The sequence below is a fragment of the Sorex araneus genome, chromosome 4 (genome assembly GCF_027595985.1).
Source record: "Sorex araneus isolate mSorAra2 chromosome 4, mSorAra2.pri, whole genome shotgun sequence".
Taxonomy (NCBI): Eukaryota; Metazoa; Chordata; class Mammalia; order Eulipotyphla; family Soricidae; genus Sorex; species Sorex araneus.
In genome coordinates, this window is record NC_073305.1 from 103,422,810 (window position 1) to 103,450,400 (window position 27,591).

Here is a 27,591-nt window from a genome sequence, read left to right on the forward strand (position 1 = left end):
GCATCACAAATTTAGTATGCGTGTGGTCTAAGTGAAAAATAAAAACCAGAATTCTTAATCCTTTATAATCAAGATTCATAAATCTCAAATTCTACCTCAGCCAATTAATATCTATGTGACTTTTAATGAGTTCAAAATCTCTTCGGGCTTTGGTTTTCTTCCCAGTAAAGTGGAAATAATTACACTTACTTTCTAGGGTTGTTTGAAGGACAATTATAACTGACCTGATTTTTTACTCTTCTTGAGTAAAATGACTTCTGTGGAATTATTTTTGGATTTGTAATTCAGGAAATTCCAAAAAGTACTATTTCATTAAAGAATACAGTATGTTTATAAAATTGTGTATGGCTTGCATAAAAATGTACTATTTCCCTGTGTCTCTAAAATGCTACTGAAAAGAAATACAAACTCCAAAAGATAATAGAACATAATCTCTTATCTCAATGAGTCAGTGATTTAGACAGAAGACAATCATAATTGATGACAATAGAAAGAGATAACTGCTGTAACACTAACTAGACAAATCCTTCTGAAGCACAGAATGCCTGAAGGCATCAAAGAAACTTTTCAAACAAAGTTGGAATTTGAAGTGGATCTGCAAGATTGTAGAATCCAGAAAGTAGTTAATAATAGTTTCAATCAGATTCAGAATATCCCTCAAAATAGCTTACAACCACTGGACCTTAGTATGTGGCTTCTAAGAGGTTTGGAATGGTAGGGGAGATTCTTGGTGTAACAAATAAGTTACAGACAAATGATAAATTATTATTTGGGCCCTCTATTAGAATGGAAGCCTCTCCAAGTTCCTCAAGTGCACACTCACTCCAGTCACTATTCACCACTGAATCCTCTGGCCTAGTTGGTATGAAAACCACAACATATTAACTTCTAGAACATTCTAACCATTTCAGGAAATTATCACTGTTTGACGTTTTAAGCAGGAAATTAGAGTCAGAATCCTATAAATATTTCAACAGGAAGAGCAACTAGCCAAGGAGAATACTTAAGAGGAATATTTATTTTCTCTTAATCATTAATCATTATCACTTATCATTAATGTAATAAGATATCATCAGTCACCTATGAAACAATACCTACCTGAATTCCAGCAGGATTGATTTCATCAAAGGCTCCCACAGTATTGAAGATGAATTTCACAACCTTGTTAAAATTATCATCCCCGATACTCCAGGAGGCATCAGTTAAGAATACAATATCTGCCTTGGCCCCTTTGCACACTGGGGATAAAAAAACAGAGATATCCCCAAAATCTTATTAATCTAATAGATATCTCATTAATTCTTCTAGTCAAACAAAATTGCATAACTGCGAAACACAGTATAACATTTGGGAACTCAAAGCATGAATCAGAAGCACAGTATATCCTGGGCATTTCAGAATCACAACAAAATCTGAGAAGTGTTTATTTAACTGGCTTTCAATATCCTCTCTGAAATGGCATCATCAATTTAGAACCAGTTTTCAAAAATATGCCTTTCCTGGGCTAGAGTGATAGTATAGTGGGTAAGGTGCTTGCCTTCCACGAACACGAAGCTAATCCAGGTTTGATCCTTACCATCCCATTTGGTCCCCTTGGCACTGCCAGGAATAGCTCTTGAGTACAGAGCCAGGTGTAACCAAGGTGGCCCAAAAAATAAAACAAAACAAGTGGCTTACTCTTGGCTGGAGAAATAGTACATAAGGTAGGGTGCTTGCCTTACACATGTCCTACCAGAATTCGATTACCAAATCCCCATATGGTCCCCGATCTTGCCAGGATTAATTCCTAAGCACAGAGCCAGGAGTAACCCCTAAGCATCAGTGGGGTGGTCTAAAAAACAAACAAAAAAATTGCAAGTTGGAACAGGCCAAAGAGATAGTAAGGTGGGTCAATCTCTGGCATTCCATACAGTCCCAGGAGTACTGCCAAGAGTAACCCCTGAGCAGTGTGAGCTGGCTGAACCCCAAAATAAATAAATAAATAAATAAATAAATACAAAAATTTTAAGATACTTTTTTTTCCTAATAGAAATTTTCAAACAGCTTCAAACAATAAATGGGAAGAAAATCAAATGGAAAGCAATCATGTTCATAATTTGAGTGTCATTTAACTTGAAATTATATAACCAGAATTAAGTATAGGGAAAGATGGGAGGTAAAAAATAAAAGAATATTTTAATATAATGTACATACTCATAATATAAATGTATTTCATAAGGTAATTTCATAATGTATGTATGTATTCATAATGTAACTGTAGAGGCTAAATATATTCTAAAAATAAAACTTAAAGTATGAAAATTTAACATGTGGGATCTACAGTACCAACAGTGAACTCTGATATAAACAAGGGATATTGAGTGATGATTATGTTATCCGTGTAGACTTAGGGAAAAGGGAATATGGATGGGATTTTAGACATATAGATAGGAACACCATGTTAATTTTAATTCAATTTTGGTTGTGACCCTCACAACTCTAAAAAGTCTACTAGGAAAAAAATCCTCTAAAGCCAACATTTACTAAACTTGCAGAATTTATTTCAAGTCTAAAGAAATTCATTTTATATACTGTAAATAGTTTTTAAAAAAACCTTTCAGTTTTACTATTTAATAGGCTTAATAAAATTATAGCATTCTATAGTCTTATAAAATAAAATTAAAATACTTTTTTGTTGTGTGGGAGCCTAAATGGTAACCATATGTGGTGCCAGGGATCAAACTCAGGTCAGTCACATGAAAGGCAAATGTCTTAGCCACTGTACTATCTTTTGACCCGAAATTAAAATACTTTTAAAATATGAAATGCTTTCAATTAAAAATTGGAAGTAGGATAGTGGAACAGTATAACTCACTAGATAATGAACTATAATTAATTTAATAAAGCACTGAAAATTACCCCCAAATTACTGAGTCTTAAGAGCTCGGTATGTCTTTCCACCAGTTCACAGTAAGTGACAAATATGACTCAAACTTTGCTGAATGGGTATTTGAAAAAAAAAAAAAAGCTTTGTGTAATTCAGAATCTAGCCAGGTCAAAAGCCAAAAGTTTCAAAGCTAAATACCCCAGGGGCTAAAAAAGGTTCACAGTGCCTATCAAGTCAGCAGCCACAGAAAGAAGTACCCACCACGTGATTATCAGTTACATAGTGTATCCCAAGACCCTAATCTGCAAAACTATAAAAACAGTTTCAAGTAAAGACATAATGAGACTTACAACTACTTTATTCACACCAAAATGTCCCTGGAGGAGAAGAATAATAAATAATTGCTACTATTTGATCTAAAAATATCAGCAGCAGGGATAATAAATCAGAATTGATTTCTATCAATTGAATAAACTGTTTTATATCAATATTGCAAAAATGACAGACAGGCAGTACACATAAGGAGGCTATAAATCACCATCAATTGAAAGTATTGCCCAACTAGCTGTACTCACCGTCCCGAGCTGGTGGGATTGTGGGAGGAGGAGGAGGTGTAGGTGGCTCTGTAGGGGCTTCTGTTGGTTTTAAAGCTAGAAATATTAAACAAGAATTAGAAAAATATATTATGTGCATATTTCATACCACAAAATATAAATTTTAAAGGTTACTTAAATCTTCCATTAAAACGGTCAAGTCTCGTTGGCACTGACAAACTGGGAATTATATTTTGTCCAATACTTTTGGTATTTGTCCAACACTAATCATTGCCATAGAAAGAATGGCCAAGGTTCTAAGGGTAATTGTCAAGACTCCAGATAGAGCCTAATACGTAAAAGTCACTATATACATATTCATCTTTATACTGTCGGCTGGAGACCCCCCTCTTTCATCTTTCTTCTAAAAATGCCAACTGTGTCATGAGCACACATGACTGTGCTACAGATTAAGATCCTGAACCCCCCCTCCCCCGTGAGCACCCCTTCAAGAGCCTGACATGATTAGATACTGCCTCTAGAAAGAAGTATCAACATAATCCCTTAAGTGTCCCACCTAGTGTTCTTTTCTGAAGCACGCAGAACTTGCCAGGTCACTCAAAACTTACTAGTATGTTCTCTGACAGGCACACCAGGTCCCTCAAGATTAGGCGTCTGTACAAAAACAGTGATGCCATAATCAGTGTCTGGTGACAAACCAGTGAAGCAGTGACTGGTTTCTGATCCACGCACTGTGATCTCTTGTCCTCTGGTTCCTGATTTTGAAAACAAAGGGAAAATGCCAGCGACATCATCAATTACCTTCAAGCACACTAGCTTTATCATTTTATAAACAGAATGGCATCTTCCTTATCGAATCTTAGAATATCGCTATTATGATTTCCAGTTTCTTTAATTAGTCTTTTTAATACATACCATCTGCAGGGTTCAGTTTTAGTCTGTAGGAGGTGGCAGCCCTGTGAGGTGACCATCGGACACAGAAAGTATCCCATCCCACCTGGTAAGTTTTCAGATCTGTCACATTTAAATATACTACAAAATAAAGAAAATAGATGTACCTAAGAATTGCGGTTGAAAAAATTAATGTTAAAATCACACTGTTTAACTACATGAAACAAAAATGAAAATGTAATATAACCTAAATTGGCCTGCCTTATTAGTATTAATTTTCAAAGAAAGGAAATTCCACACAGTCCCTTTAAATGCTGTGAAAGTCATAAGCATCTCACGAAAAATAAGAAATTTTTCTGAAAGGTTATTTGCTAAGTCCTTAAATAATTGTTAAGCACTTGTAATGACAGAATATATCTGTGGACCAAATCAGTAGTCATGTGATTTCTTTGAAAACTCTTCATTAAATCAATGCATTTAGATAGTATGCTTTATATCAAATGTTAAATATTACACAGCATCCCAACTCCAATTTTACAGATCATTTATGAACAAATCATAATTTATATAATTTTATTTTTTAATATTCAAAGTGATTTCATATGAAATGATCTTACACATTTTTATGCTCAATTCCTTATGTATTTATCTAGCAGGACACAAAAGGATTACCTTAATGCTGAGAATATTTGCATAAGCTAAAAGGAACAAAATTAAAACCGACTAACGACCATTTGTACTAGTCTTTACCCCACAACTGTAAAAAGATATAAGACTCACATGTAGTGCCTTGATCCATCAGGGGAACACTAAGTCCAGAATCATACTGAGCATAAACATTCACGTCATAGGTAGTACTAGGGTTCAGATTGTGTAATGTATATGATCTTACTTCTCCAACAAATACTTCCATGGGTTCATTGGAACCTTTAATAACAATCACAGAAATATATATTAAAATATGCCATCACCGATGCTAAATTTTTCTAAACGTAACACACACAAATGAAAACATGGGCACCACTGACTACATAAACACTGGCATTTGCTCACTGCCGCATACGCTCTATTTGTTTTTTATAAGCAAATGAATGTAAAGCTTAAAGCAGAGACTGAATTCTTTATTGTCAAAGCATAGTACAGTGCTTAAAATGTATCAGGCTTACAATCAATGTTCCTTTAATAAATCAATAACACAATCAACTGACCTAGGCTCTCAAGCTTCCTCTCCAAGTGCCCCACAAACAGCATAGTACTTTACACGTAGTCGATGCATTTTGCAGCTGCAGAGAGGGCTAAGTATATGTGTCTGGGACCTCATTTAGTTACTGAAGGCTGTCATGCACATCTCTTCCTTGACTTTCCATTTCTTACACAGACTTACCTTTTCTTTTTCCTGCCCTCGCTTCTCTATTTTTTTTCCTAATCCATGCCTTCTTGGGTGCATACATGCCCTAACATATGTCACAGGAAGATTATTTATTTTTTCATATTGCTAAGCTAAATGACAAAGCATAGAAATAGTGATAACATTGCAGTAATAATTAAACTAAAATCATATCTATGTGAAAATGTTCATGGGAAATTAAAAGCATGCTTGTTATGAATAAGCTAATGTATATACCCCAAACTAGATAATACATTATAATGATGGGGGAGAGGGAAATACAGACCTTTTTGTTGATTAAATATGTATTATTTCACAATCACAATAAATATAACCTAAACACATGAATATACAAAGGTAGCCTGAGTAACAAAAGATTCAATCTGTGCAATTTTATGAACCAGGTCAAAGTTTTTAGTCCTGCAAACTGAGTTTCATGTACATTCGAAGAAATGAGGATATTTTATATCATTAGTTTGAAATGCTATCTCCAAAATAGCACTTGAGCCACTACCTCTGGTTGAAGAGGGGCTGATATGATAACTTATCAACCAAAAGAATGTAATTATAGGAGATGTGAAAAAGAACCCTCATATACAAATAACTCCTTAATGTATTTCTCTGATTAAAAAATGCTTCCTTACCCACTGGCTTATATACAATTTTATATCCAAGAACTGGAGAGGGCGAAGGGTCCCAGGATACCCGAAATCTTGTATACCATTCATCAGAAATGTGTATGTTCTGAGGAGGAAGTAGTCCCACTGTAAACAAATATTGATACTAATTATTGGCTGTTCATTGGCACATAGATAGAGTATGGAACTTTATGGGTATTTACTATGCATATTGATAGTATAATTCCACAAAACAATTTTAGTATTATATAATTGTATACTTTTTATTTTATTTTTATCAGTGAATCACTGTGAGGTATAGTTACAGACTTACAAACTTTCATGCTTGAGTTTCAGTCATACAATGGTTGAGTGCCCATCCCTCCACCAGAGCCCATTTTCCACCACCAATGGTTCCAGCATCCCTCCCACCACCCCCACCCCATCCTCCCCTGACCCCACCCTGCCTCTGTAGCAGAGCATTCCCTTTTGCTCTCTCTCTCCTTTTCCCCAAAACAATTTAATAGGGTCCTATAATGCCCTTGTTTAGAAAATAGTTAAATGCTTTAAAATGTTCAACAGTAAGCTTAGTTTTCAACAAGTAATTTACAGATCTGCTGCTCTTTAATTCAAAGAGAAAAATAAAAGATCTCACACCACTTTTAGAATTCTATAGACTACAGATAACCAAAGAGCAATTTAGAGACTAACTATTCCAACTACCTTACCGCATAACTAAGATGTGAATTGCTTGGCCACAGTTAGCAAGGGACTAAAATGATGCTTTTCACGATCATTACTCTGTCGTCCTTAGGGAACATAACTAAGCCCCCAAAGGCACTCCTTCAGCTCCTGTCACTGTCACTGTCACTGTCATGGGCTGGAGTGACAGCACAGGGGGTAGGGTATTTGTCTTGCACGCAGCCGACCCGGGTTTGATTTTTCCATCCCTCTCGGAGAGGCTGACAAGCTACCAAGAGTATCCAGGTCCCCCTTAGGGAACATAACTAAGCCCCCAAAGGCACTCCTTCGGCTCCACCCCTTGAAAATCACAACATTATTAAGTAGAATATTAAGTAGTCACTGAGTCATTACTTATAGTCTTACAGGAAATATGTATATCAACTTGAAAAAATATTTTGTTCTCATACAACTTTGACAAAAATCAATGATAATGCAGTGTTAATATATTGTATTTGAAATGCATTTGGGTAAAGACAAAATTTATAGATTTGTAAAAGCATATGACACTCACCAGTCCGTCCATTTCCTGTTAGATGTCCACCATCTCCATCTTCATAAACAGAAATAACAGTAATTTTATATGGAGTATCAGACTGAAGAGGTTGCAGTATTACATTATTTCTTCTGCCTGGGACTGTGGTCTGTAGAAAGTCAAAGTATATATTTATTACTAGTTAGGACACTTCCAAACTGAAAGGCAATATTGTTATGTATATTTCCACAAAGAGTAATGGTGTTTTCATTTTTCTTTTTATTGCTACTACTCATGGAAAACCCAATGGCCTGCGCTATGTCTGTGAAGTGTGTAATGATGACTTGAGTCTCAAGAAGATCTAGGCTCAAAATTCAAGTCACTTATGTGCCACAATCTCAGAAGAAAATTAAGAGGATGAAACTTCAGCACAATTACAGAGTACAAAAGTGGTCAATAGTCTGTTTCCTTCATATACTGATATATGTTATATTTCATATCACTGTATCACTGTTATCCCGTTGTTCAATTTGCTCAAGCAGGCGCCAGTAATGTCTCCATTTGTCCCTGTTGCATGCTAGTGTAGCCTGATGTCATATTGAGGGCTCTTTCAGGATCAGAGGAATGAGGACCATCATTGTTACTGTTTTTGGCATATTGAGTACACATATTGAGTCACAGGTAGCTTGCCAGGCTGTGCCATTCGGGCAGGAACTCTCGGTAGCTTGCCAGGATCTCCGAGAAGGATGGAAGCTTTGGGGGCAGCCTCTAATCGCCTTGACAGGTGTTCCCAATCTACTGAATGGAAGTTTTTGGTCAACTAGCATGTAGTAGCGATCATGTATAGGTCATATTTTATGTATCCATCATGTATCAAGTACCCACTATGGGCCATGCATAATGTCAGCTGATTGGAATATATTAGTGAGTAAAAATGGTCTCAGTTTCTGCCCACAAGAAAAGAAGTTGTGCATGAGATTTGTTTCCCTGATGTCTCCAGAGATTCCATTCTAACAATAGAAAAAAAACCCTGAAAGTCAATGATCAGATATTAATCAAATTAAAAAGTACAGTGAAAGAATCAGTCTTTTAAAACAAAGAGACATCCTCCTGAACTAAAGAAAATATTTATACACCATACATCTGACAAAGCGGTATAGCCAAAGAAAACGAATAACTCATAAAACTCAGGAACAAGAAAACAATCCCTGAAAAAGTGGGTAGAAAGGCTGAACAGACACTTTACAGATGACATACAGATGGCAAGCAGGGATACAAAAAAACATTCACTGGGCCAGAGAAATGGCTTCATCATGTTGAGCACCAGCCTTGCAAGTGTGTGGTTGTGAGTTTAAATTACCAGTGTCCTGCAATGCCAAGGACAATCCTGGCAGCTCTACTGTTGGGGCCTGGCTGCTCTACTGTCTGTGATCCCCAAGTGCCTCAAATGCCAGTTTTATCACAGCCGGGTGTGCATGTGCACCACAAAAAGCAATGTGACCCCCATAAAATGCAGCTACTTAAAAGGTGTGTGAGCAGTCAGGGAATATGACCAGTGTTAAGTACCACAACCACAAAACAACCGCCCCCCATAAGCACTACAACCAGATTGGAAAAGGGCCACAAAGGATGTTCAACCCCTGGTGAACACAAGTGAAAACTGTGCAAGCATTATTGTCGGGTGTGTGTGCAACCCCATTTGTAACAGCAACAGCAACATCAATGACAATGGAATAAAGGGAGATAGAAAGAATGAATAAAAATTAATAGAAAATTGCAATAGGGGCCTGGAGAGGAGTTGGGGGTGTTCGATGTCTTGGCACCTTGTTGGTGGTGAGGTGAGGTAACTGTGTCTACCCAAACTATAAATGTCAATGGTATTGTAAACTAGAATCAGTTTTTCAAAAAGAATTCGAAAGAGAAAAAGAAAAAAATGTTCATTATCACATAAAGTCAGGGAAATACACATAAAAATTACTATGAGAATCACTTCACATCTATCAGAACAGCCTATATCAAAAAGGCCAAGAACCATGAATATTGGCAAGGAGGTAGGCTAAAAGATATACTTGTACACTGTTGATGGAACTGTAATCATCCAGGGTGTATGTAAAAGTTTGGAGATTTCTTCAAATATTAATATAGATCTATCAAGTATGATCCAGCAAGTCCACAGTTAGACATCTATCTAAAGAACACAACACTCATTCAAAAAAGATTATGCAAACCTATTTACATAGACAAATATAGAAACAAACCAAGTGACAATGAAAAAATGGATAAAAAAAATTGTGATGGGTAGACAGATAATAGATGGCAAATAGATACACATGTATCTATCTATGTGTATATTTTAACAGAATATTACTCAGCTTTGAGAAGATGAAACCGTATCTTATGTAACAAGTATAGAACTGTCATGTTAAGCAAAATAAGTTAGGAGAAAGACAAAAATGCCAAGTAAACTCATTCAAATGAGAGATAAAAAGAAGTAAAACAAGGAAAAAGACAAAAACAAACAAAAGTAAATCCTTAGGCTCTGACTACATAATAGAGGTTACCAAGGGAGGAAGGCATGTACCCAAGCAAAAAAAGGATCCAGTGAATTTGACAGAAATATATAAGTACTTGAAAGGTGAGTGTAGTACGTTAACAAGATTTTTGAAGAGATGTAAAACTGTGCCACTGAAGCACATACATCATACAAACCAGCATTGACTCAGTTTTTCAAAATCATAGTCTAATATTAACTAGGCAATATATATATGGAAAAGAAGAAATGAAAGACACATTTAACTGCGTCCATAAAAAGGAAATGAATATCTGTATCTCACCATCTTTATTCCCAAACCCCATCCCTTTTGCAAACAACATGGATCACCTTTGCCAGGGATTTCCAGAATGAAGTCCCTGATTACAAATGTTGAGCTGAGGGACAGAGTTCTGTTTTTAATGCTTTCAGAAAATAAAGGGAAATTTTCAGCCCTTGTCTACAGCAAAGCTGAACTAATACTAAAGCAATTATCTTTCTTTTGGAAAACTAAATGCAAAATACTCTATCTCAATTTGATTAAAAACTCTAAGTTACGTGTTTTTCTGATTAATAAAATGGTAGCATAGATTACAATTTTAAATAAAAATTCAAGTAGATGAAATATTTTACAATGTGTGTTAATGGAAGGAGAATTATCCAAAACAGTTACAAAGCCTAGCTCTGGGTTCTTAATGACCCACATTTTGTGTACTCTTCTGCTAAACTCTCACATCAATTAATTACTAAACTTCAAAGAATGTGGTGTTTATATCCATAGGAAATATCTACAAACATAAGAAGCTGCAAGAAACATGAATCTTGTTCCAGAAAGAAAAAATATGATGATCAAAAGTTTGAAGCTAAAATAGGAGTCAGTAGATTCCAAAACCAAGCACACTGAAAAAGTTTCAATTCAAATAAAAATATTTCAGTAATGTATATGTGTATCTATATCAATTAGGACTTAGGCATTTAAGGAATTTCTTGTATGGGAATTGCTTTTATAAATGGTAGGCTGGAGTGATAGCACAGTGGGTAGAGCATTTGCCTTGCACAAGACCGATCCGGGTTCAATTCCTCTATCCCTCTTGGAGAGCCAGCAAGCTACCGAGAGTATCTCGCCCACACGGCAGAGCCTGGCAAGCTACCCTTGGCATATTCGATATGCCAAAAACAGTAACAATGAGTCTCACAATGGAGACATTACTGGTGCCCGCTCGAGCAAATGATGGGACGACAGAGCTACAGTGTAGTGCAGGTTTCAGCAGTCACATCATTTGAACATTCATTCATTTAGGTAGCTCAGAATAACCACTATTGATCAGAGGGAGAGTACAGCTAGTAACTGGTTTGCCTTGCACACTGCCAAGGTGGGTCTAATCCCTGGCACCATATATGGTCCCCTGAGCAATGTCAGGGGTGATCCCTGAGCATGGAGCTAGGAGTAATCCCTGAGTACAACCAGGTGTGGCCCCAAAAACAAAACCTTCTTGTGACCTGAAACAGTCTTTCCATCTGTTTTGAAAATATAAATGAGGCCAAAGACATATTCTCTGAAGTGGCCACAGTAGGCACATTTAGGGATCCGAATATCATGTTTGACAGAATCACCAAACAATGCAACTGGAGCAGGTTGTGATTCAATGGCCAAACACCTTTCTTGCATGTGTGATGTCACATTTTTAATCCTTAACACTGGGGGTGGGAAGAGTTGTCAAACTAGAGTCAGCTTTTATGCTTAACTCTAATTACAGCATAGTCCTAAAGAACAAAGCTTCATTTCACCCTCCAATCATGAAAATACTATTAAATGTCTAAATAAATGGATATCATACATACGTATTCATCAATGGGATCACCAACAGTGGGTGAATAAATGATCCGGTATTGCTGAACAGGCCCATCAGCATGATCCCAAGTAACAGAGAGGCTATTGGTTGTCTCCCCAAAGACTCGCAGGTTTCTTGGTCCACTTCGTGGGACTAAAATAAAAAAAATGGCATTAGTTGCTTGCCTGTACACACTGTGGTCATAAGGGAAGAAAAGAAATGTAAAGGTCAAATTAAGGAATTTACTTACAGATATTTCACTGTTTATTCCATAATTCCCTTAAAATAAAAATCCATATCCCTCACTGTTTCAATGTGAAAGATAAAGAGGAGGAACGCTACAATTCAGAGCTTTGGTTACATGCTGAACTCTCCGTGACAGGGAGCTAGGTTTGAACCTAACTACATACTCGCAAAGAAAGCGGTTTAACACTATAACCACCTGCTGTGTCAGAAAATGTAGAGGTCAAAATAAACGATAGAAAAATGTAGATGTCAATTCCCAAGTGCCCCTTTGGTAAAAGGGCCCCTGCAGAGCAGAAAGCAGGAAGAAACCATTCTTACACTTAGATGTGGAAAAAATGACTGAAAGATCTTCAGTAAACATAGAGTGTGGCCAAGAAGTTCACCTTAGCCTGCAAATGTGAATGTGGGGAAATCCAGGACAATCATAGATCTAAGCAGAGAAGGCTCCCTCCCCCTCTCACTCACCGCTCTCACTCACTGCCTACCTCCCTCTCATCACTCATGCAGAGAATCCCTGCCAAACTAGCTAAAAGGGAACAGAGTAAAGAAAGAATCTGCCTCACGTGTTCGGCCTTGGCCAGGACTGGGATTCCCCTCTCCATCAGAGTAGAGAGCGATGATTTTCACATCATAGGGTGTGTCCGGAATCAGTCGCTCCAGATTCACTGAGCGGGCACCTCCTGGCACCACAATCTGGAAAGAGAGTCAATGCCATATTTGGTCTGACATCAACTGCTTCACAAGTCTTTGTATTCATCACTACAATGTTTATCATCAAAGGCTGATACCAGACACATCTAATCAACTGCTGTGCTTTCTTATAAGAGCTACCCAACCACATGACTAGAAATGATGATATTCAGAAATTCCCTCTCTGAAGTAAATTTGTTCATACTTGACATTTAGTGATTTCAGTCATCTTACATTTACATTTAGTACATTATTCCCAAGGCAAGGAGATAGTCCAGTTCTTAGAGTACATGACTAGCATGTACCCAGTCGAAGTTTGAACCCAGTACTACTTGAATAAGCTTTGCTTGGGTTAACCCTGGAGGCCCTTTAGCATCACTGTGGGGCTGAACAGCATCACATCCTCAGGCCAATCAATGAAACGCAGGTTCTGTAGGCAGAGTAACACCATGAACATCCCTGAGCCTCCTCCGACCCTCAACATCACTTGGAAATCCCCAAATAAATAAATAGATAATGTTTCCACATATTACATGCAGGGCTTATGAAATTTACCTAAATATCAGCTTGAATGTTAGATGCACGTAAGAGAAGGGATTCCTGCATTGGTAAGGGAGAATTTGTAAAAATAAGAACTAAAATAGAGTGGCCTCATCTATGTAGATAGGAAAAGTTGTTGGAATATGCCATCATGCATGGGGCCATACAAGTCTTTCAGAACACAAGTATTGCTGGTTTATTCATTTCTTCTAAGAACTGATGATCATTAAAAAGACTTCTCACTTAGTCTATGTTTTAGTTCCCTTAGGTTGTTGTTAATATCCTTACTCAAACTGGTAATTTCTTATTTCTATTAATCTAGTTAGAAAACTTAATCATCCTATAAAAAAATACCATCCTTCAGATAGATAGATTAGACAATTTGTAACAGCCAGTAGAGGCAAATATTAAGATACTTTCCTAATAAAGACATTTTCACTTTACAACAAAAGTTCATATGGATCTAGAAGTGCTTTTCATTTAATACTGCAGCTTTTGATTTATAGCTAATCTGCATTCTTCCAAAATCTGTTTTTGCCAATTAGTCCTACACTTAATGCACCTCCTTTACTTTAATAAAATAAATCATTTAGCATTAAACATTGATTTGTTCATAATTCACAACCTCACAAGCTATCAACCATGACACAAACGCAAGACTTTCTCAGGAAATACAGTTTCCATGAGACTGTATACCATATTAATCACTGGCCTGTTGTTCTGCACCAGCAGTCACAGTAGGTACAGCAGAACCTACAAAATTCTTTTGCTGAGCACCAAGATGACAAAATGACTTACAGATTCTGAGGGTCTTGAGCCAGTCAGAGGGGAATACACAATACGATACTGCTGCACAGGGCCAGGCGCAGGGTCCCAGCGAACATCTAGGCTATTGGGTGTTGGGTTGTACACTTGGATGTTTCTTGCCAGTCCTCTTACCACTGAGGAAAGAAAAGTCAATCTATAGGTCTTAAGTCTGTGTATACATGTCAAATTTTTGTTATCACTTCTCCAGCTCTCACACTCTGTAATAAAATGAAACACTTCAGTCTACTCATAACAGAATTCCTCAAATCCAAATTTAGTCAAAATTAAATAATTATGCTTTTTGTCTACACAGAACCAAAGGTATTGCCAACGAAGCAAGCTTGTAAAGTTCATAGTGCTGGGTTGGTCATGAAAGGTCAAGAGACAAAAATTGAAAAAGAAGCTTCAGTTTTCCAACATAGGAAATGGAAAAATAGAGGAGAGGAATGTTAAGAGAGTTTGTCTGCCTTCTAAGTAAAAATGGGCAACAGTCCATCAACTAGTTCCCATATCTCAATCTTTCAATTAATAAAGAACTACCAGTGTGTTCAGTGAGTTTTCAAAAAGCAAAAGAAAGGAGAAATAAATAATATAGTCTTACTTAAGTACTGCCAATAGAAAGCATATCAAACACAGAAATTAAATTTACGTATTAACATCATATTCTGGTAGCACCAACTTTGTAGATCGTCATTGTACCCAAGTAACCCATAATGTTTCCTTTCAGCTATCGCTCTGTATATTTTTTAGTTCAAGTATATATTTATAAATATACACAAAAGTCTTTAGGCTATAGTACAAATGAAAGTAAAATCACCATAACCTGTCTTCTCAAGATGTTAATGACAGATGAAAGCACACATATCTTTAATACTTAAACCATTTCATTAGCAAATCAAAGAAATGTGAATCAGGAAATGTGATAAACAGATTTTTAACCATTCATTCTATGAAATTCAATTCAATTTAAAAACAGGGCTTCACATGAATATGTAAGACAAAACAAAGGTCAATATATTTTGTGACAAAGAGATTGACTAAAGAAACATATGGTCAATTGTATACATGTTTATAATCCTGAAATTATCTTTTCAGAAAAGTACCTTTATCGAGGCCATTATAAATTTATTTTATATACCAGATTTTTAACATTTGGTGGTGCTTAAAAGGCAAAATGGGTAAATTTTTAACCTTTTTATTCTATAATCCTGAAGTTTACAAATTGTTCTGTATGGTCTTTCTAATGAAAATTTATCAAGGAAAAGTTAAATTTGTGTGCATGTTTACTTACATGTCCTTCCATTATCTGATGTTCGTCCTCCATCACCTTCATTATAAACAGGAACTACTGTAACAGTATATGGAGTATCTGGCTGCAGATTCCTGAGAATGGCATAGTTGGTATTCCCAGGGATTGGTACCTAGAGATTTGTTAAAATATAAATCACTGACCTTTAAAAACTTGTGGAAGAAATAATATTTGAATAATGCCCAAAACATTAACTCAAAACAAAAATCAATACATCAAATAGTCATTTGAATATATATTGAGTGTTGAATCCTATGGTTATATTGCTTCCTTAACCATTTATAATATCCATCCCTGTAACTCATTATGTGCTTAACTTTAAAATCTATGTTGTCTGATGTAAATAGAGCTAATTCTGTTCCTTTTATGCTAACCTGTAGGATTTTTTTCCAGCCTTTCACTTTGTATGCTTATCATTGATGATCAATAAGCTGTTGTTGTACAATGTTGAGTTTTTTTTCCTAATCCATTCTTTTCCATTTTATTGGTGGGTTGAGGTCATTGGCATTTAGTTAAATGATATTCCAAACAATTTATTGCCACTTTTATATGAACTATGGATACTATTTGCATTTTGTCCTAGTATCTTTTTCCTTATTTTTCTCTTATTCTCTCTCTTAATGTTTAGTGTCTTGTCTTAGTCCAGGAGGACTGATGAATGGTTGGAAGATTGCCACAAATATATGGGAGGAAAAGGGAAATTAGGATGCAGAAAGGATAAATATGAGAATAATAGTTTAAAATGATCACTCTAGACAAGAACTGAGTGTTGAAAGTAAGTAAAGGGATATACATGATAACCTTCCAGTATTTGTATTGAAAATCATAATGCCCAAAGGGAGGGAGAGAGACAGAGAGAGAGAGACAGAGAGAGACAGAGAGAGAGAGAGAGAGAGAGAGAGAGAGAGAGAGAATAAAAGTGTGTGGTGACAGGAGGGGAAACTAGAGACACTGGTGGTGGGAAATGTACACTGGTGAAGAGTGCACTGGTGGTATTAGAACAATACATGACTGAAATCCAATCATGAACAACTGTGTAACTCTGTATCTCACTGTGATTAAATTATTAATTAATTAATTAAAATAAGCCTTTAAAGTGACCAAGGACTGAGGTTTCCAAAGGGTACGGGGCCATGTGAACTGAAAGGATCCAAAGGACTATGGTAAAGAGATATTGGTTCCTAGATGGTAGATATGGTACCCTTAAAACAAAAAAAAAAAAAAACTATATTCTTGTCAACAAATGTGATTTCAATTTTAAAGTTTAAAAAATAATAAATATGTACTTCCACATAGTATCACAACTGGTTATGTTGGTCTCTGTACACCACACTATACAATCTTAAGGACCCCTTCATAACTTCTGGAACAATTACTCCCCCAGCCCCAACCTTTGAAATAATCCCTATCACATTCTGTCAAGTTTTACTAGATGAACTTCCTGAATAAAAAAGCATTTAACTCTATTGACTCCACTTTTAAATGATTCAATCAATAGTTTTATAAAAAGCATGAATTTTTCACTATAGGAAACAATTACCATTTCTTCTGGACCACCTGCAGGTGCATAGAAGAGCTTGTACTGACGAGGATTTCCCTCCGCGTGGTCCCAACGAACACTTAAGGAGCTGGTAGAAGGATCATATACTCTTAGGTTCTTCACGGTACTCAGAGGTTCTGAAACACACAAAAATCATGTTATAGTATGATCCTAACAAAAAAACATACATGAAATGTGGGTTCATCAATATCTCCCAGGTGTCCAGAAGTTAGCAACCACCCCATAGTAAGTGTCCCACAAACATTTATTGAAGTAGCACATAATTTTTAAAAAATCTATAATAACCTGGTATAGAAATTTCATCTCTCTCTGTGCAAGGTATTTTTTATCCCAAGAGATATTTTTCCCTAGAAAACAGTAAATGTTTTGCTACAGAAAGAGATAATATAAGCAAAGATATTTACATAGTCTCTTTTAATTTTTTGGCTTCTGGGCTACACCTGGCAATGCTCCAGGCTCACTCCTGGCTTTGTGCTCCGGAATCACTCCTGGAAGGGCTCAAGGGACCATACAGGGTGCTGGGATCAAAGCCAGGTCTGCCTCATGCATGGCAAGCACTCTTCTGCTATACTGTCTCTCTGGCCCCTAAGAGTCTCATCTTTAAAAGCATTTTGTAAGACAAGCAAAACTTCATGCCATGTCTGTGCTTCCAGATAAACATGTAATTCTTTCCCAATCAGGGCTATAAAACAAGTTGTAGAAGTCAGACTTTACTTACTGGTCTTGCCTCTTCCGGTCATCCGACCTCCCTCACCGTCGTGGTAGAGAGAGGACACTGTGATGGTGTAAGGAGTGTCAGGCTTCAGTTTCTGTAATACCACACTGCTCTGACGTCCTCCAATCGTGGCCTTGAGTGAAACGGGGATGCCTGTTAACCTTGTTCTCTCCATCTCACACATCTGTTTTCAAAACTTCTGTACCAAACATCAGAACTGTAGCCTTGGAGGCCCTCTGTGTACCCAAGTGTGGCCCAGGAATCCTGACATAGCATCCTCAGCCCTTGCACTGAATCTCCAGCCTATTTGTCCGAAAAATCTCAGGTGAAAAATCTCACATTTACGTTACTGCTTGGAAACCTCCCCACCAGCTTTTTTTAATTTAATTTAAAAAATAGAAAAGCTCTTTCTTCAAAGGAACTGTTGAAGACTCACACCAATATCTTAAAAATGAGCCATGGTGAAAGCCTACAACATATCTTATGAAATCATTTTAAATGCAAAATATCTTCCTAAAATTATGAAAAGGATTCTAAGCTATCAACTCACAAAGACATTTCAACGGCATCCAAAATGTTTTTCACAGATCATTCCCCCCAAAAGGCACTAATCACAAATAAGCAACAAAAGAATTTTAAGAGGCTGCCCACTTTTGCCATTCTTAATTTGTTTCTAACTTTTTAAATTTGCTTTAGAACACATTCTAATGATTTAGCATCTAAAGCTTTTTGGTGTTCCCCAACCCCAAACTCCCACTATAATAGGACTAAACATTTCAGCCTAGTCATTAAAAGGCAAAGGTTTCCTTTCATCTCTGTTGCCAGCTTCATGGCATGAAAACATCTTCAATTTCTTCCGACTACATTTTAATTGTTTTTATACTTTGCTTAAGGTCATCTAGATATCTTGTTGAAAGAAAATCTGTATGATGTGTTAACAGCCTTTAAGTGTTTATGCCATACTAATTAAAATTTCATGAAAATGGCATGCTGCCCACAGTGAATACACATGAGGAATGGTGTATATACCAGATGTTTCCAGCTTAACACCCTTTTACTTCAAATAGTCCCATTCCAGAAGAAACCTCAATGAATCTGTTGTCATCATTTTCAATATGAGCAAACTGAATTACACCAATTTTAATCAATTTGATATTTGAGGTTATGACAGAAAAATATCAATGGTAGTCATCCGATACTAGCCATACATATTTGAAACCAGTCTGATGAGTAAGTAAAGTGTTTACCTAGTTCTCCCATCTAACTCTCCAAAATAATTCTAGTATTAATAATGCACTAATCTATTTATGCAAACTAGCATTAAAATGTAAATATGTCTAACCTAGGACTGACAAAACTTAAGAGATTCTCAGTTATTACTTTCCAAAAGGGAAGAATATAAGACTGCTAATTACAACGATCAACTGAGAGATAGTAAAAGAGACACAGGACGTGAATTCCATCCAACACAGTAAATCTTGCATCTCCCAAAATAGTAAATATGAGTAATGAGAATTAGAGGTTAAAATAGTTCAGAGAGGCAAGGATAGAGTTTGTAAAGCTTATCATTTTAACAAGTTACCGTTTGCTCGCTGCCTTCCCCTGTAGATGGCTGATACGTGATTTTGTATTTCTGCACACGACCACTAGCAGGATCCCACTTAACAGTCAAGCTGCTCGATGTTGCATTATATACCTGAAGGTTTCTTGGACCACTTTTTGGAGCTGAAAGATGTTGAAAAGCAAAGTAAATAAGGAGAATTACACCACATCCCCCAAAATTGGTCATTCCCAAGAGGGTTTCTATATTTCTAGATTTAGAAATAAATCTAACCCCATGACAAATGATGGTCATTTATTAAACAGTAACAAGCAAATTCTTTTTAAAAAGTTCTTTTTAAAGGGATGCTAATTGGTGGGAGGGGTCGGGGTGGGGTCCCGAGCAACATCCTACAACTGAAAAAGCAGAAAGCTTCTTTACTATGGACTTTGCATTGTATTTCGTTCATTTGTTCATTATTTAATCAGTCATTAATTCCAAAAAATTGAATTCTTACCCTGTGTTGTCAAGGGTATCAGGCGCACTAAAAAATAAAAAAAATGGGGGAATATTATTAACATTGTGATAACTTGATTTTTAAAGAATGTTAAAACGACAATGTCTTGTTTGAAAGCTGATCACCTACATGTGCGCTCACTGCCAGACAAGTCATCACTCTCTGACTCATCAGGATAGATGGCCGTAACAGAAACTTCATACAGAGTGTTCGGGGCCAGGTTTTCAAACACCAAAGTATTTTCATCTCCATTCAAGATGGTCTGGAAGAAAGAGGAAGGGAATAAAAAGGAGAAATTTTATTCACTGTGCACATCATGCATTCACTGGCAGTTTTTTATGTCATTTAGCTAGATGTTCCTGTTGCTTTGACATATGCCATGAGTTCCAATGTCATTGACAGGAAAGGATGCTTCTCTGACAACACAGATAATATACATTTCAAGCATGATTTCATATAATAAAATGGGAGGAGTAGACAGAGTAAGATGAGGGAGGGGGAGGGGGAATTAGGACAAAGAGAGAGGGAAAAAAAAGGAAATCATGAGGATAAACATTACCTCCATCTTATCTGAGCTACCGAAAGGTGCCCAGGTTACTCTGTAGAGAGATACATCTGAAGCTCCATGGTCCCAAGTTCCTCTGAAACCCTCTGGTGTTATTTCTGAAATCCTTAGGTTTGTTGGAGCTGGTACAGGACCTGTTGTGAGAAAATGCAGAACTACATTTTTAATGTAATCTACCAACTTAAGTTAATATAATGAAATTGCCTTGTTTAGTTTTAATGGACATGGAAAACTGAGTAGAAAGAAGTAATTTACCAATTCAGTTCAATTTGAAAAATAAATATCAGAGAACTCTGAAGATGTTAAGCAATTCATGGATATAATCACTGTATCTCTGTCATTCCATTGCTCATCAATTTGCTCGAGCGGGCACCAGTAACGTCTCCATTGTGAGACTTGTTGTTACTGTTTTTTGGCATATTGAATACTCCACGGGTAGCTTGCCAGGCTCTCCAAGAGGAATGGAGGAATCGAATCTGGGTCAGCAAATGCTTGCAATGCAAATACCCTAAAATAGGTATAATTATATATTATATTTAAAAATGTATCTTAAAATATAATGGATATAATTTTAAGGCACTCTTTTAACTCAGTTATTCCCATCTGTCTAGCATCTCAAACTTCTTTTGCCTCTAATGAAAACTATGGATCTCAAAGAGCATTACAGAAAGGACTTTAGCATGTAGTATCAAAAATGTGTTATATACATCCAAAAGAACAAAAGCAACTGGTGTTGGCATGGATGTGGGGAGAAAGGGACCCTCCTACACTGCTGGTGGGGATGGCAACTGGTTCGGCCCTTTTGGAAAAAAATATGGTGGCTTCTCAAAAAATTAGAAATTGAGCTCCCATTTGACCCAGCAATACCACTTCTGGGAATATATCCCAGAGAGGCAAAAAAGTATAGTCAAAATGACATCTGCACTTGTATGTTCATTGCAGCACTGTTTACAAGAGTCAGAATTTGGAAAAAACCCAAGTGCCCGAGAACAGATGACTGGTTAAAGAAACTTTGGTATATCTACACAATGAAATACTATGCAACTATTAGAAATGAGGAAGTCATGAATTTTGTATATAAGTGGAACAACATGGAAAGTATCATGCTAAATTAAATGAGTCAGAAAGAGAGAGACAGACATAGAAGAACTGCACTCATCTGCGGAATATAAAACAACAGAATGGGAGACTAACACCCAAGAATAGTAAGAATAAGTACCAGGAGATTTGCTCCATGGCTTGGAAGCCGGATTCACATGCTGGGGAAAAAGGCAGTTCAGATAAAAAAGGGAACACCAACTAAAGTGTCGTTGGAGAACCTGCTTGGGATGGGAGAGGCATGCTGAAAGTAGACTATAGATTGAACACGATGGCCACCCAATACCTCCATTGCAAACCACAACACCCAAGAGGAGAGAGAGAGAACAAAAGGGAATGCCCTGCCACAGAGGCAGGATGGGGTGGGGAGGGTGGGGGAGGGACACTGGGGTCATCAGTGAAGAAGAATGGGCACTGGTGGAGGGATGGGTACTCAAGCATTGTATGACTGAAACACAAGCACGAAAATATGTAAATCTGTAACTGTACCTTCACGGTGATTCATTAATTAAAAAAATAATAAATAAAAAAATTTTAAGAATTTTTGACTAATTCCAAATGAATAAAAATAATTTTGTTTAATTTAAAAAGACAAAAATGTGCAATACTTAAATATAACATGGTCACATGATAAGACATAACTAAGTTGAAATACATATTTTTTCTTACAGATCAAAAATATATTTTTTTAATTTTTTGAGTCACCATGTGGAAAGTTACAAAGTTTTCAGGTTTAAATCTCAGTTATACAATGCTCGAATACCCATCCCTTCACCAGTGCACATATTCCACCACCAAGAATCCCAGTATAGCTCCACCCCGTACCCCCACACCCCTAACCCCCCCACGCCCCTAGCCCCCCAACCCTTAGACCCCCCCACCTGTGTAACTAATAAATTTCACTTTACTTTCACTTTGATTGCATACAATCTTTCAACAAAACTCACTATTATTGTTTGGAGAGTCTCTCCCCTAAAGTCAGACCTGCTGAAAAGGAAGCATTAGATAATTTGTTTTCCATTGCTGAGGATGAAGAGGTATGAGGTCGAGTGACCACACTTAGCGGCCTCTCATATTTTTGATCTGTAATATTTTACCATACAGTGAAGAAGAAATTGGTGAGGGAGTGAGGGGGTGGGGGATGGGAAATAAGATGAGGCAGATGGGAGATAACAGGAGTAGGAGTCAGAGCTTTAGGCACATAGAGATGTGGTACATGTGTACATCTAAAACACACAACCAACAGCACTGACTATAAGTAAGAGATGCAAACTACAATAACTCAATTAAAAATTATGTTAACGAGACAGATTGGGAGGTGGGAGGGATCCTGGAAACACTGACAGAGGGAGCTTAATGCTGGTAGTGGGATTGGTGTTGAACACTATATGCCTGACATTCAATTATGAACGTTTTCAAAATCACAGTGCTGGAATAAAAAAAAGTTAATGTGACAAACATAATGTGAAGAAGACAGTACTGAACTTTCCAAATATGAAAAAAATTCCAAAAGTATTAATAACACTAAAATCTTGAGCCCTGTGATTAACCAGTTATTTTGCAATGCAAGCCACAAAGCCAAGTCACAAAAAAACTGAATCAACAAAAATTTGATTTTAATAACTATCATCAAAAGGCCTGTAGAGGGTCTAGAGACACATACAGTGAGTGGGGTGCTTGCCTTGCATGAACCTGACCCAGATCTGATCCTTGATACCTCATAGGATCCACTGATTCTTGTGTGCAAAGCCAGAAATAATCCCTGAATACCCCTCGTTGTGGCCTCCCATCCCCTACCCCCCAAAAAAGCTCTATGGAGGAAAAAAGTGAGTTACCATTCTCTTTAGAGTTACCAATTTCTTTTAGAGCTGTGGAAAGTTACAGCTTCCACAAGTGCAACTGCAAGTCAAACCAACTATTAAGTCTATGTATTCGACCAGTGCAAGAGCACAGCAAGCAGGATGCATGCCCTGCATGCAGCAGACTTAGTTTGATTCCCAATACTCCGTGTGGTTCCCCAAGCCCCACCAGGAGTGAAAGTGGCCCAAAAAACAAAACAAAACAGAAGAACGTGCGTTGCTGAGCCAAAGAGATAATATAGCAGGTAAGTCATTTGTCTTGCACATGCCCTACCCAGGTTTGACCCCTGGCATATCATAAGCAAAAAGAGAAAAGAGAAATGCTAGGAAATAAAATGTGGAAAGAAAACAGCAGAAGTGTGCAATGCTTAATGTTTATGAGCAGGCTGTACCAGTTGACAAGATGCCCTTACCATGAGAAGCAAGACGTCAATAAAAGAGAAGCTATTGAGTCTCTAGTAGGAGAGGATAGGAAATAAAAGTTTCAGACAATAGCCCTGTTCCCACCGTCAACTTACTGGGCAAGAATTGGTAAATCATTTAGATCTAACATCCGTTCTATCCACTAGCCACACACAGCTGGTGTGTATTTGAATATGGCTAATTCAAATTATAATATGTGAGAATGAGGAGAAAAGAACCTGCCATAGAGGCAGGCTGGAGGGGTGAAAGATGAGCGGGGGAGATGGATGGGAGGCGAACGAGGGACTGATGATGGGAAATGTACACGGGTGGAAGGATGGATGTTGGAACACTATATCACTACAACCTCATGAACAGCTTTGTAATGGTGTCATAGTGATTCAATAAAAAAACTTTTTTAAAAGTAAAATAAATTATAATGTGCTATAAATGTAAACTGATACACTGGATTTTGAAGAATTAAGGGAAAATAATATGAAAATCTCAATTATACTAATAGATATTGAAGTGATAATGTTTTGAATACACTGAATAAAATATGTTATTAAAATTCATTTCAGTGTCTTTTTACCTTTTTTAATGTGACTCTTAGAAAAGTTTTAATTACATATATGTCTTCCATTATGTTTCTTTGGAACACTGTTTTTAGAGTTTGGCTTCTTAGTCAGTTTAATTAGGTAATTATTTGCTGAGCCCTGAGCCAGATATTGCTACACAAAAGTTGAACAGAATAAATTTATCTGCTATCCTTAAAAGGCAGAAGGGTAGGGGCTAGAGCGATAGCACAGCGGGTAGGGCGTTTGCCTTGCACTCGGCCAACCCAGGTTCCATTCCCAGCATCCCATATGATCCCCTGAGCACCGCCAGGAGTAATTCCTGAGTACAGAGCCAGGAGTAGCCCCTGTGCATCGCCAGGTGTGACTCAAAAAGAAAAAAAAAGGGAGAAGGGTAAGGCAGAGTAGATACAAAATGACCAAAGGGCAATAATAATTGGGTTAAATATTATGGAAACACCAAGAGAGGGAGAGAAATTGACATTTTTGGTGTTTCAGGAAAATAAAACCGAGAAGGAGGAAATGCTGTTTTTCTCAACCCACCTTTTTCTCTTTTCTAAACTCCAGTACTAACAAAAGCTGAGTACTATCACCCTCACCTTCTTTACACGATTCCATCTATTATTCATTCAGTTTTCTCGTTGCCACAGTAAAATCACAGACTAATGAGGGCAAAGATATATATCTTTTACTAACCTGGGCAGATCTTTAAACATAGCAACTTACAAAAGAATTTTGATAACATGCATCTTTCCCAGAGAAAACATCCAACAAATATTAAAAATAGATTTTCTCCCCAATCTCTAAGAACTCCCTGCTGTTCCCACCCCCCACCACACACACACGTTAAATGTATGAGAGACAAAATAGTGAGAGGGGCTGACGGACTGATAGAATAAGAACTGCACAGAATTATTAGAAAAGAAATGGAATAAAGAGAAAGCATGCATGCTCAGTTCTAAAGAAAGGCAGTGAATCCAAGCATTTTAAGTAGTGGGAAAATGACCCAGTGAGTTCAGTTAGACTTGCAGCATATAGCATTGCTTCCCCATGATCAATAATATAACCACAACTCACGCGTAGTGTCTTGGGCAGTCACTGGGGAAGATTCCCCCTCGTCATACACTGCAGATACACTGACTGTGTACTGGGTTTGTGAGAAGAGTTCTTTGAGAGGGGTGTTGGTCCTTGACCTGTCCACCTCTACCTGTAATAGAGCAGTGGAATTATTTTTACAATTCAGTTTTGACGTCTCTCTATTGTTTACTATACACAAGAGCATTAAAGATCATGTCACCGAAAAAGCAATGCTTTCCAAATCTGCATGAGAACCAAAGAGCTAGATAATTTAAATGCCTGAAAAATAAAAATAAATGTATAAGACAGTCCTATCTGTCTGCTAAGAGATAAATGACTACAAATTCAGACAATCTAGCCACTCTTTTACATTTCCATCATATCTTTGCTTAAATTCTTTCAGACATTTTATCCTGTGCATTACCTCATTTGTTATCCACAAGATTCCTACGAGACCCATTGTACTTCTTTAAAAACTAAAAGCCAAAATAAAACAAATACATGTACATGTATAAATTAGCTTTTATATAATATAAACAACCAGAATTGTCTATCTGGATGTGTAGAGAAAACTATTTTTATCTGCCAAAAAGTAGTTTTCTCTGAAGTTCTGACACCAATACCCTTTACAGGCAAATACATGTTTTAAATCCAATAACTGATGAGGCTCTTAAAGTTGCTCCCACATTGAACCAGGTTGTCATGGAAACATCTTTTCATCACAACCTCATCTTGGGAAAAAAAAGTTCACTTTTCTAATCATACATTCACTCTTTTTTTCTTGTGCTTCTCTGCTCTCCCATCTTTTCTATCTAATAAATTCCATCTTCTCGCCCATATGTACTTGCTAAATTTTATTTTAGAAACATTAATCCAAATTTTTTGTAATTCATAGAATGCAGAGTACCATACAAAACATATGTATGAGAAGAAAATACCATCAAAATTCTATATATCTTGGGCCAAAGAGATAGTACAGTGAGTTATTAGGTCCAGTGAGTAAGGCGTTTGCCTTCCAGGCAACTGACCAGGGTTCAATTCCCAGAACTCCATATGGTCCCCTGATCCCTACCAAGAGGGATTCCTGAACACAGGGCAAGGAGTAAGTCCTGAGCACAACCAGGTGGTGGCTTAAAAACAAAAAAGGAATTATATGAACCTTAATCTGTTAATGGATGTCATCTTTGACATTAATATCACAGAACAAACATTACTAAGCTGAATGTAAGACAGTCTAATGTATTATTCACACTCAAAAAGTACTTTATTAATATAATGAATTTCAATGCTATATTAATAAAATGACAGGTACCCAAAATACACTAATGCCTATACTTGCTAAAGTTATTTTATTGACTGCACTAGGAAAACAAATATCTCTAAATCCTTTCTAATCTCCAACATACCTCTTTAAAATCCTCTTCTGGTGTTTTGTATCGTACAATATATTTACGCACTTTTCCAGGCGCAGATTCCCAAAAGACATTCATGGTGCTATGAGTCACGTCTCTGAGTTTCAGATCTCGAGGTCTGGGTAAAGGCACTAGAGAAGAAGAAGATATTAGGTCCAGATGTTATTCTCAACCACAAACTTCTAAAGCATCCCACAAATTGCCAAGAAGTTGTTTGAAAAAAATTTAAAGGTGTATAGCAAAATAACTGGAAAAATGGCATATTATAAAAGCATCAAAAAAAAAAGCTAAAGGTAGACTCTTTTAAAGACAGTAATGTTTTTTAAATTAGCACAAATTTAAATGTAACTCCAGGGTGGGAGAGATACTGGGTTCATAAGTGGTGGAGAATGGACACTGGTGGAGGAATGGGCTCTTGAACATTGCATGAGGGAAAAACAAGCACGAAAATGTGTGAATCTGTAACTGTACCCTCACTGTGACTCACTACTTAAAAAATAAATAAATTATTAAAAAATAAAAATAAAAAAATAAATATAACTCCAGCTTTTGATTAATATGTTAACTTTCACTCTGATTAAATAAGTTCCTTTATTATAGTTGGTGAGCTATAATAAATCATAAAGTACCATAAATATATCACTCACATTTCACTATCACATACTTAAGTTGGTTGAGATAGGAAACAAAATGGATTAGCACTCTTTATTCTTAGGAATGTGCAAGAAATACAAACCGTTCTGATAGTGAAGAAGGATGGTACAGCAAAATTAAGCATACCATAC

At 36.8% G+C, this 27,591-nt stretch overlaps 1 protein-coding gene across 1 annotated transcript in view; it reads right to left on the bottom strand.

Moving 5' to 3' along the window:
- Positions 1 to 27,591, bottom strand: part of COL12A1 (collagen type XII alpha 1 chain) — a 122,917-nt gene that overhangs the window by 32,777 nt on the left and 62,549 nt on the right. Inside the window, exons 26-44 of the mRNA XM_055135578.1 lie at positions 26,801 to 26,937; positions 25,395 to 25,524; positions 20,378 to 20,517; positions 19,948 to 20,080; positions 19,819 to 19,845; positions 19,344 to 19,486; positions 17,765 to 17,894; positions 17,026 to 17,162; positions 15,468 to 15,597; positions 14,168 to 14,310; positions 12,703 to 12,832; positions 11,904 to 12,046; positions 7,571 to 7,700; positions 6,343 to 6,462; positions 5,092 to 5,238; positions 4,336 to 4,452; positions 4,029 to 4,175; positions 3,442 to 3,516; positions 1,099 to 1,238 (exon numbers count right to left, since the gene is read on the bottom strand). Of these exons, the coding sequence (XP_054991553.1) occupies positions 1,099 to 1,238; positions 3,442 to 3,516; positions 4,029 to 4,175; positions 4,336 to 4,452; positions 5,092 to 5,238; positions 6,343 to 6,462; positions 7,571 to 7,700; positions 11,904 to 12,046; positions 12,703 to 12,832; positions 14,168 to 14,310; positions 15,468 to 15,597; positions 17,026 to 17,162; positions 17,765 to 17,894; positions 19,344 to 19,486; positions 19,819 to 19,845; positions 19,948 to 20,080; positions 20,378 to 20,517; positions 25,395 to 25,524; positions 26,801 to 26,937 (2,399 nt within the window). The remainder of the gene's footprint in view (positions 1 to 1,098; positions 1,239 to 3,441; positions 3,517 to 4,028; positions 4,176 to 4,335; positions 4,453 to 5,091; positions 5,239 to 6,342; positions 6,463 to 7,570; positions 7,701 to 11,903; positions 12,047 to 12,702; positions 12,833 to 14,167; positions 14,311 to 15,467; positions 15,598 to 17,025; positions 17,163 to 17,764; positions 17,895 to 19,343; positions 19,487 to 19,818; positions 19,846 to 19,947; positions 20,081 to 20,377; positions 20,518 to 25,394; positions 25,525 to 26,800; positions 26,938 to 27,591) is intronic.